Source organism: Ooceraea biroi, chromosome 4, assembly GCF_003672135.1.
Source record: "Ooceraea biroi isolate clonal line C1 chromosome 4, Obir_v5.4, whole genome shotgun sequence".
Classification (NCBI taxonomy): domain Eukaryota; kingdom Metazoa; phylum Arthropoda; class Insecta; order Hymenoptera; family Formicidae; genus Ooceraea; species Ooceraea biroi.
The window spans coordinates 1,237,189-1,247,098 of NC_039509.1; the positions used below are offsets into that span (position 1 = coordinate 1,237,189).

General features: G+C 54.4%; 1 protein-coding gene across 1 annotated transcript in view; it reads right to left on the reverse strand.

Annotated features, from left to right (window-relative positions):
- The window catches only part of LOC105283642 (C-Maf-inducing protein), a 32,691-nt gene extending 24,389 nt beyond the window's left edge, over nucleotides 1-8,302 (reverse strand). The window contains exon 1 of the mRNA XM_020033046.2: nucleotides 4,311-8,302. Within this exon, the coding sequence (XP_019888605.1) occupies nucleotides 4,311-5,624 (1,314 nt within the window). The 5' untranslated portion in view covers nucleotides 5,625-8,302. The remainder of the gene's footprint in view (nucleotides 1-4,310) is intronic.
- Nucleotides 8,303-9,910: the final 1,608 nt, after the last annotated feature.

The window sequence follows — 9,910 nt, forward strand, 5'->3', positions numbered from 1 at the left end:
TAATTCTTATTTAATTGCATATCAGAGGACCGCGCGTTAGAAATGAATTATGCACGATTTTGCAGTATCGATCCTTCCCACGTGATCGCGATGGTTTTATCGGAACGTGCCGGAGCAGGTACGGAGGAAAAGTTCAAAAATAAATCTCCTCTTTCTTTTTATCGTTGAATGAATGAGCGGCTCCGCACGTACACGGCTCATTCAGCACGGTCGAATCCCCTAAATCTTTAACTGTGGACAACGCTGAAGCTGTGACCCGAGCGCTTTTATCTCGTCCAAGTACCTTCGGCCTCCCTTTGCTCCGCCAAACGGTCACTAAATTCCGGTCAGTCGAATTAACGCGATTCAGTTTACCGATACCTCATTAATGAACCGCGAACCGGGCGCCCGTTAACGCTAACTGTGCGCATCTCGTAATAAATGTTACATCGCACGCTATAAATCGGCTGTGCTGGTTCCATGGATGACAACGCGAAAAGAGAACCGCAGACGTGATTTGCCGGCTATTTAACTCGACGAAACTGGAAAAACGAGGAAATTCCCAAAAATATTCACGTACGTTCGCGGATGGTGGTGGGGCTTGCTGCGAATCGATGCGTAATAGCGTGGCAACGTCTGCTTTATTTCCATCGAGACGCGGATTATCGGGAACTACGCGCGATAGCGGACGGTAATCCGTCATTTGCGTGAATGCGGGTCCGCCGCTAATAAAAGCACTTTATTTACTGAAATAGCGCCGGCAATTAGCTTTAAACATATCCGCCATCACTATGCGGATTCTATATATAGATCGCCGCCTTCATCTCGACCCGCGTATCGATTTCGACGCGGCTGTCATAAATAAACGTGCGGAACAAACGCGAGTACGCGTCGACGTGTATCTCCGCCGAATATTTTTGGTATCAACAAGGTCTTCGCCTCCATAATATTGTCCGAGTATCAGTATCGCAGGAATACGTCAACCGATATTAATACTAATATACTGACGTAATACTATCAATCGATGCCGAACAAGCAAACCAAGTATTTGGATATCGCATCACACTCGCGGCCAGCCTATTAACGGTCCCGCGATACCGAGAAGCCGATCTTCTCGCGGCTTAATTGCGTCAGCCTCGTCGCGACTCTTATCGGTTGTTCGCTCGATTAAACGATAGAAATGAAATGATCAACAGCGTGCTTTCGCCGTCGTGCGTGCGTTTCACCGGAAACTTCACGTATGCCAAACTGACGCAAGTCTCGAGCCGATCAAATATTCCGACCGGCGCATCGATGACGCGCGTCACCGCGCGATCAACGAGACGATCTGCAAAACAGCACAATTCTTCATTACTGATACATCGTGCGTTTTTGCCCCGCATTTCTTGGCAGTTTTTCGCCGCATGACGTGCATCGTGCGGCTCGATCAAACAGATGGAGATCTCGTTACAGCTGGACGACTCGATTCTCACCACTTCATCGCGTCGATCAAAGTAAAAGTCAGCACATCGTTACATTCCGGCTCGCGATCGGCGCTCGCGTTACGTTACAGTCCACCGCGTCGAGACGTTACGTGCTTCGTTATGTCATACCGACGATATACTATTATCGCTATTATTATTTACGACTATTACGCTCGTTATCTCAGATCGCAGCGATAAGTCGCGTGCCTGGAATACGGGGTATTATCTCCACGTGACGTGCAAGTAGTCTCTCCCTCCCGCAGCGCACGCACAGCCCAGCCGGAACACCAGGAGATTCAGCGGTTTTCCAGAGGAAACACGCAATCGCACGAGAACGTTTAAATGAGTAATGTCGTCACGAGGAATGAGCGCGTGGTCCACACGGCGGCAGAGCCGCTTACAGATCCGTCTTACAGAAGCGACGCGCATCGTTACATGAATGATGCTGTTATCGCGCTGCTCAAACACGGAGGAGTAGCGGAGACAGTTGCGAGCGAAGTTACACAGAGATCTTGTGACAATAATGCCTCGCGTGTCAACGTGGATAATTGCGGCGGCGCAAGGCGAGCCCGGGCTCGTTTGTAACGCGACCCGGTAAAATGCGGATCAACAGTCGCATCGTTTCACCGGCGCGGATACCCGATAACGTGCACGCTTCGTCATGCCGCCGCGCTGGTCATGGGTGCGAAATGAGAAGCGCGAATTAAACGCGCCGCATATGGGAGATGATCGTTACGACACTCGATCGCGTTCTCCATACAAAGCCGAGCCTCGGATTCACCGCGTTTCCGAAGTTGACACTCAATTTCGCGCTTTCGCCAGGCAATTCTCGATTTCGCTGCGAGATTGACGATGCACGTATCTCTAATTGCTATTACGCTCGCGCGAGAGGAGAAGCGTAGCCGAGATGGGATCCCGCCGGGCGCGCAGCCACGTATACATATATGTATGAACGCATCGCCGGGAAAATGGAATCTATCGTATCGGCGAGGTGCATGCAGAAGCGCGTAGCGTTCTCCCGCGAAAGCGAGACGACAAATTGCATCTCGCGGAGCGCCGGGCGGTTCCGCAACCGCAAGCATCAATATCGTGCGTCGTGACTGCACGCTGAAAGGTGAAGGTAACGAATTTAGCCGGTTCTCCCGCAACTGATGTCTCTCCCTCAGCTCTCTCCTTTCTCACCCTCGTATGGAACGCTCGATCGTAATTATGTAACATCGCTTACGTCGAAGGAGAAACGTAGAGAAAGAGAAACAAAGAGAGAGAGAGAGGAGGGGGGAAGAACCACCTCGCTGATCATTGCACTTCGATGCAGCTGCGACCGCGACCGTGTCCCCGCAACTGCCGCAGTTGCACTTTCGCCATATATCGCGGTCATAAATTGTCGCCCAGGTCTGCATCGGCGCGGATTGCATCCCGACACAATGCGAATCGCCGAGGAGCGAGGCGGAGAAAGAGCCGGGGTGGACGGATATCGCGTGATCGTTGTTGCGCTGAGAAATGACCGATCTCGGGCGAGTATCGTTTCGTCGTTATACATTCGCGATAACGAGGGATTGGAGTGCGCAACGATGAAGAACGAACGAGGTAGAACAGCGGTCAGGGTCGAAGTCTGGGACAGAGATACACAGTTCAGTGATCCTTTTGTTTTCCCGTGATTGCGAATCTTCTCGCTGACGCTTGTCGTTTGTCTGTGGAAGGAGTCGTCTCGCGTTTCAAGACATAGCATTTCTTTACGAGATAAATTAATTCGGGATATTGTACAATAGGTACTTGACAATTCTCGATAAGTACCTGAAAATTCATGCGGTCGACAAATCGTAACGTAACACGTTGGGAACAGAGTACGACTCGTTCAACTTGAAGACAGAAGTGAAAGGCGCTTATCGTGAAATTATTTTCGCCGGAGTTCAGCTGTACGATTACAGAAATTCCTCGTCAAAGAAGGCACTGTACGACGTGGAGGAAACCTTGAATCGCGATAATAAACTATATGAAGGCATCGCAGTACGCGGATTTGCACAGCGAGCCGCGATAAATGAGTCCTTTGCGCGTGGAACGAATACGATCGAGTTACGAAAGAGAAACGTCAAAGTAGACGCGACACGAGAGATCCTATATCCCCGGTATAAATTCACCAATTCGCCCGTCACTTTCAAAATAAACAGCTAAAAACTGCGCTTAAGCCGGCCTTGGATCTATCGGACTCGTAGTTGCTGTGTATATTTGCGCAACCAAGATGGATGGATACTTTATATTTTTCTGCCACATGAATCTCCATTTGATCTTCACCTTCCATTCCATTCTCTTTCACCTCATCATTTCACGCGCAGCTACTGATCTTGCCAAGAGAGGCCAAGTTGACAAGGTCCTTTCCTCCCGGGTATCCGCAATCGTGTTATTCGTTCGTGGATCGCCATAGTAACCGGTAATCCGTATAATGATACAATGCACAGATGGGGACTCGCCGTGTTACACCTACGCGCGGTAACGTAACAAGCTCGGAGACAGCCTGAGCCGAGAATAGAGTCCTCGAGCAGAATTCTAATCGCGGAATAAGATTATCCGTCGTTACGTTGCGAGGATACCGCCGCAAATAGATCGCAAGATTCGCGGATAAAGACATCGTAAATCAGAATTCTCGCCGCGGCCGGCTCTCTTCTGTTTCTCCGTGGCTACAAATGGGATCTACACATTGCCTCTCAATATCTTAAATCAACGTTTCCTCGACGAGGAAATACGGGACGTCTTTTCTCCCTGGTTTCGCGAAGCTTAACGACTCCGAGTCGTTTTCTTAGGGCACCCCAAAAGTGCCAAAAAAATATATACGAAGGACATTTGCATCCATGGCAGGTGCATTACACTCACCGTCTTGGAGGAGAGACAGGCGTCGTTGAGATAGAGATGATGCGTCTCCCAGCGTCTCAGGAACTTGCTGGACAGGATCTTGCGTACGAGGGTGCGGGTGTGATTCAGGTAGCACACTTGTATGTCACCCTCCTCGAGGGGCTTGAATCTGGGCCCGGCCGGGCCCGGACTGGGGCTCGGGCTGGACGAACCGCTCGCCGATGAGCAGCCCGCGCTCTGTCGCTCCAGATTCGGGCAGGACCTGGCGGCCGGTAGACAACCGGCGTCCAAGCTTTCCGGTTTCAGCGAGTCCATCCCCGGGCTGCTGTCCTCGCCATACGAGCTGCACGTGTCGGCGGGTGGCGATTCCGCGCTGGAACGCATACTCGTGCCGGACGACAACTGCGGAGAGCTGGTGCTGGTGGTCTCCTGGCGCATCGCGCCGCCGTTCACCGACAGGAAGTCGTAATAGGGCACCACCGTGGACGCCAGGCCGACGGTGGAAGCGGCAGCCGGGCTGGATGGCAAAGACGAGCCGTCTTCCGTCTCAGTTTCGGGGTTGCAGGCCTCCTCCTCTTCCTCCTCCTCGTCGTTCTCCTCTTCCGGTTCGCTGAAGCCGTTCGCCAGGGACGGTATGTCGCCGACGGACGCGGCGGTCTTCTGGGGCCGGTCGTCGACGGTCACGTCGATCTGCACCGATGGCGACGAGATGGTGGTTGTCGTGGCGTTGTTGTCTCGTCTGCTACCCTCGTCGGTGCGCGGATTCTTTGAGGAGGACGTGGACTCCGCCGTGGAATCGCTCGCCGGTGACGGAGACGTGCTCGAAGTGGAGCACACCTCGTCGTTGTTCGAGTTGGAGGACTCGCTGGAACGGAGACGCAGCATGAACTTGCGGCGCCAGCTGCTACCGGTGCCGTTGTTGTTGGGTTTCTTCGTCGGCGAACGCGCGTTCGCCTGATTACTCTCGTTCTGCAACAAGATCTGTCGCTCGTTGGAACCATTGGTGCCGCTCAGAACCACTGTTATGCCGCTGGGCGACGTCAGGGCATCCGCCCCGGGTGACAACGGTTCAGGATCCAGATAATCGGCGCGGATACCCGGAAGGGTGTCCGTGCTACTGCCACCGGACATCGAGGCCTGATCGATGTACTTGATGGACGAGTTGGAGCCGTCGCTGGTCGCCTCGGAACCCCGCCGATTGCACTCAGTTGTGGTCTTGCTGGTGGGTGACAGGATCGCGGTGGTCAACGAGGATTTGCTCTTGCTCGCCGACAACGGCGCGGTGGGCACGACGTTGCGTGACGATCGCGCGAAGGGTCTTTGAAAGCAAAACATCGTGAGATCCTTTACTGATCTTTTTGATGATTTATTGTTTATTTAACGTGAAACGTGATTCTCTAGAGGACTCTCCAAGTTCCTAGAGCAGGATCAGGAGACGGCGAAGACACGCTCGAACAGAAGCCTACGTGGAAGCGTCCGCGTTGCCGTAGAGTCTCGCGCTTGCACCTCGCCGCGGTCGTATCGACTACGTATCGGCATCAGGCACGCGCGCGATGTGTCCAACGCGTCTAACAAGATATTCACGCGCTACCTGCTTTTTCTGCCTGCACTTTCCGACGCCCTCGTACCCCCGATAATCCCCCACGTCTGCCGAGGAAACACAGACTCTTTGTTTCCCTCGTGCGCGCGTCACGACGTATTTCCCCCGTGTCACCTATTGGTCCGGGCTAATCCCACGTGTCTGGGAACGAAGCTTCGTTCACCATCGACGAATTCACCCCTCGTTCTCGTACCACTTTCTCTCTCTCCTTTCTCTCTCCTTCGCTAGTCCTATTGGCGTAAAGTCCACCACGATCGTGATTAAGGAGGGGATCACTCATGCGCCGCAATGCAATCGGCGATCGCGGGCATCGCGAAGGAGGAAGGCGGATCAATCGCGAGACGGCACTCTCGGGTCGAGCACTTTCGGCGAACCGCGCCTCACTCGCTCACTCGCGCTCGGGAACTCAGCCACTCATTTTTTGCGCACACGTTGGAACGCGCCGCGGCACATCTTCGGGAGCCGCGCGCCGCAGTGAACGCCGACGTGCTGCTCGCCTACCACCACCCACCACCAACCACCACCACCATCACCATCACCGACGACGACACCTCGTGCTGGGACGTTGAGATGCCGAGTGGCTGGGAGTCGATGCCACCTGGACGCGGCGCAGGAGAAACGACCCTTCCAATGGGACTATCCGTGGACTACGACGTCGCGGAGGCAACTTGCACGCTGGAGGAATAGAATCCGCGGAGGAGGCGGATGATCAACGGAAAGAGGAAGAGAGAGAAAGAGAGAGAGAGGAAAAGACGAGGAAAAGAGAAAGATGCGGAAAAAGAGACAGATAGATGGGACTACAAAGAGAAGGGGATGAGCGAGCGAAGAAAAGGACGAGGAGAGAACGCTGCAGGCGTGTGTCTTCAACGTGACACGTAGATATCTGACACGGAGAGCGTCGTACAGGTGGGGACGGTGTGGCCACATACACTCATGTAAACACACACCGAGTCAGGATGAGGAGAGGGCGTCGCGGCGCACGGCGTCTAGCGGTCGATCGATGACTAGTCGCGAGTTCGCGCGGGATTATCGCACGCCCGCTTGCTCTCTCCGCTTCGGGTTCCTGCTCGCCGCGTTTCTAGGCGTGTACCGGATGTATCGGTCCTTTTAGACCTTGAGCCTCCAGCACCCTCGAGCTTGTCGATTTTTCTCGACCGAGAGTTGAATCGGCGAGAACGGATCCTTTTCGTTTGTTCAGAAAATTCAAGACGCGATGCGGATCGTTCTGTTGTTCTCTTTGTCTCTCTCTCCGCTTCCTGTCGCCGATTGTATGTCATCGACTCTGATTGGAATCACTGCGACGCGGAAAGTCGCACGGAATTAACGCCTTGATCACTTGATGTCAGTGTGATTGTTGACCGGTTTCCGGGTCGGCGGGAACGATGCAGCATTAAGGATTACAATCAGCAGCGCATATTGTCTTCTATTTCCCACGTCATGTATTGTATACATTCAAAGTTACATGGCAGTCGTATCGTTCCCAGATTCGTCCAGATGAACGAGACGGGAGTGGACTGTAATCTCGGCTCGGTTGGATCGAACTGATCGAATAATCCGGCGTTTCTCCGCGCATGTAGAAACACCGATCAGCCGATCGGCGTCAGCAGATTACGGAGTCAAACCCGTGACGTCCGACTACGCCGATTAAAACGGATCACGTTGTGTACACGAACAGCAAGCGATTCCGTGATTAGATAGTACCGGCTTATCACTGCCGATTTCTTCGTCTTTACAGCTGCGCCGCGTGGATTATTCCACTGTGCGTGTCGCAACGTAAATTCGAGGCTATCGTGGGTGTCTCCTTGGCAAATTTTTCCACGGGACCTGTCACCGCGTCTGGCCGGAAGTCTTCTTCGGTAACTCCGTGGACGTGTGCGACATGCTGGTTCAAATAGCAGGATAAAGTCTCTCGTTATTCATACTTATCTACTTGGTATCTTGCTCTTCATATACGCAACAACGTGGATAAAGCACGGAGCAAAACGTCTCGCGGAAACGCGGAGTCTCCTCTCGATTTCTTCGATCGCCGCGAATGTGCTCGTAAACGTCACGATCGTAGTATCGCGCTGTCGAAATCGGAGCGACACTCTCGATTCTCTATTGCCGTCCGATTAAAGCACACACCCAACGCACCAGAACACGTACAAGTGCACGCATACGTCCCTCCTACAAGCCGCACGTACCGGAACTCGATCCGCGGTTACTTATCCTTATGCCACGATAATCCCGTCGAGCCCGTCGCTGTGGCGGTCGCCGTTTACGAGCGATCCGCGGCAACCGCAGCTCGGCAACGCGACCGTTTCCTCGCGGCGTGCACCACTGACGCAAGCGGCGCGGGCTTTACTCTCGCTCTATCCCGCGGCCTCTCTTTTTCTCGCAACGCGAGAACCGTCCATCCCCTCCTCCTACCGGTTCTGCCTCACGCGCTCTTTCAGCCTCCGAAATTAACGCGCGCCGAAATAAATCGTGCCCGCCTTCCGCGCGGCGTTCGCACCGCGTGCGCCCGATCGCGGAAACGCGCCCGTGCTCCCTCCCTCTCTCTCTCTTTCTTTTTTTTTTCTCTTCTCCGCTCCCCTCTTCTTGCCGCTCCTCTTTTACCGCAACCGCGTGTCGCGCACTTTTTCCCCTGCGCGTTATCGCCAAGAAGACGGAAGATGACGCGGAACGTCACCGCGTCGTGTGCGCGCGGCGAAACCGCACGCGCCGCAGAACGCTTCCCGCGACCGAGCGAGCAGCGATCGACGTCCGCCGATTGCACTTCGTTTCCTCCGGCGGAACCTCCCCGCGTCTTTCCGCTGACGTCGTGCGACCGCACCGACGAAGCAGCGCGAACGACGTCGCTCGTCTTCGCGGAGAGCGTTCTTCCTTCTTATCGTTTCCTCCAGCGAAATCGTCCTCCCGAAGTGACGTCCGTCGAGTGTTCCTCCACTCGAAGCCTCACCTCGTCGCTGCTAGCCGACGCGCGACGAGCGCACTAAGTCCACGTCGCGAGAATGTTCTCCTCTCTCGTTCCGCGCCTTCAACTGCTACCGGATCGCGTCGCGACGCCGATCGACGCCGAGCATCAGGCAGGCAGGTGGTCGCGGACGCACGGGCGCGTCGCCAAGCACAACGGCGAAGGTGGCGTCGGAGAGAACGAGAGAATGAGAGAGAGAGACAGAGACAGAGACAGAGAGAAAAAGAGAATGAGAGAGCGAGAGACACGTGGTGGCGACTCTCGCAGTCACGCAGACCGCTTTCCTGGCGAATGACGCCGAGGTGATCCGACGTGCCTCGGCCGCGCCTCCGGTTTCGCGGTCGCTGGTATCCCTCCTCGTCGACCTGCTCCTCCTCCTTCTCTTCCGTCTCTTCCACCACCTTCCATGCGCATCCTCGTCGTCGGACCGGACGACGCGGAGGGGCTCGTGTTTCGACGGTCGTGGGCCACTGGTGGCTGTCTCGATTGCAGGTGACTCGTCGATATGAAGGAGCAATGTCGACGACGACGATGACGACCGCAGCGGCGTCAGCGTCCGTCAGGCATGCGTGTTGGAGGAACCGCCGAGTTTCAAGCTCGCATTGCCTAGCGCTCTTCTTATTTAGATGCCCCTTTTATCTCTCTCATTTTCTTGTTCTCTCTCTAGGCACAAGTCAGAGATGGGAAGCCACGAGTTGATTCGCGGGGGGTACACCAGACCCCCGATGGCTGCGATGACACCGCTAATGTAACGAGTTCAAGCTGATCAAACCTGGGCGATAAGGCGCTCGAGAGACGCCGTAAAGACGTGTATAAAATGCTCTTCGGAATTTTTTCAGGTGTCTCATTGAGCCTTTGTATTGTCCGCGCGGGGAAGACGAAGGATCCTCATTATCTCGCGCGAATGTACGTGACTCCGCTGATCCGATTCATTCAAGGAGAACGTTATGCATGTCGATAGCAGAGGTCTTCAGCTCTTTCTTCGCGCGAGCAGCAGAAAGTCTGCCTGATGACTCGAATGATTATTCCGAGTCTCGCGAATAAATTTCATCGCTGAGCCTCTTC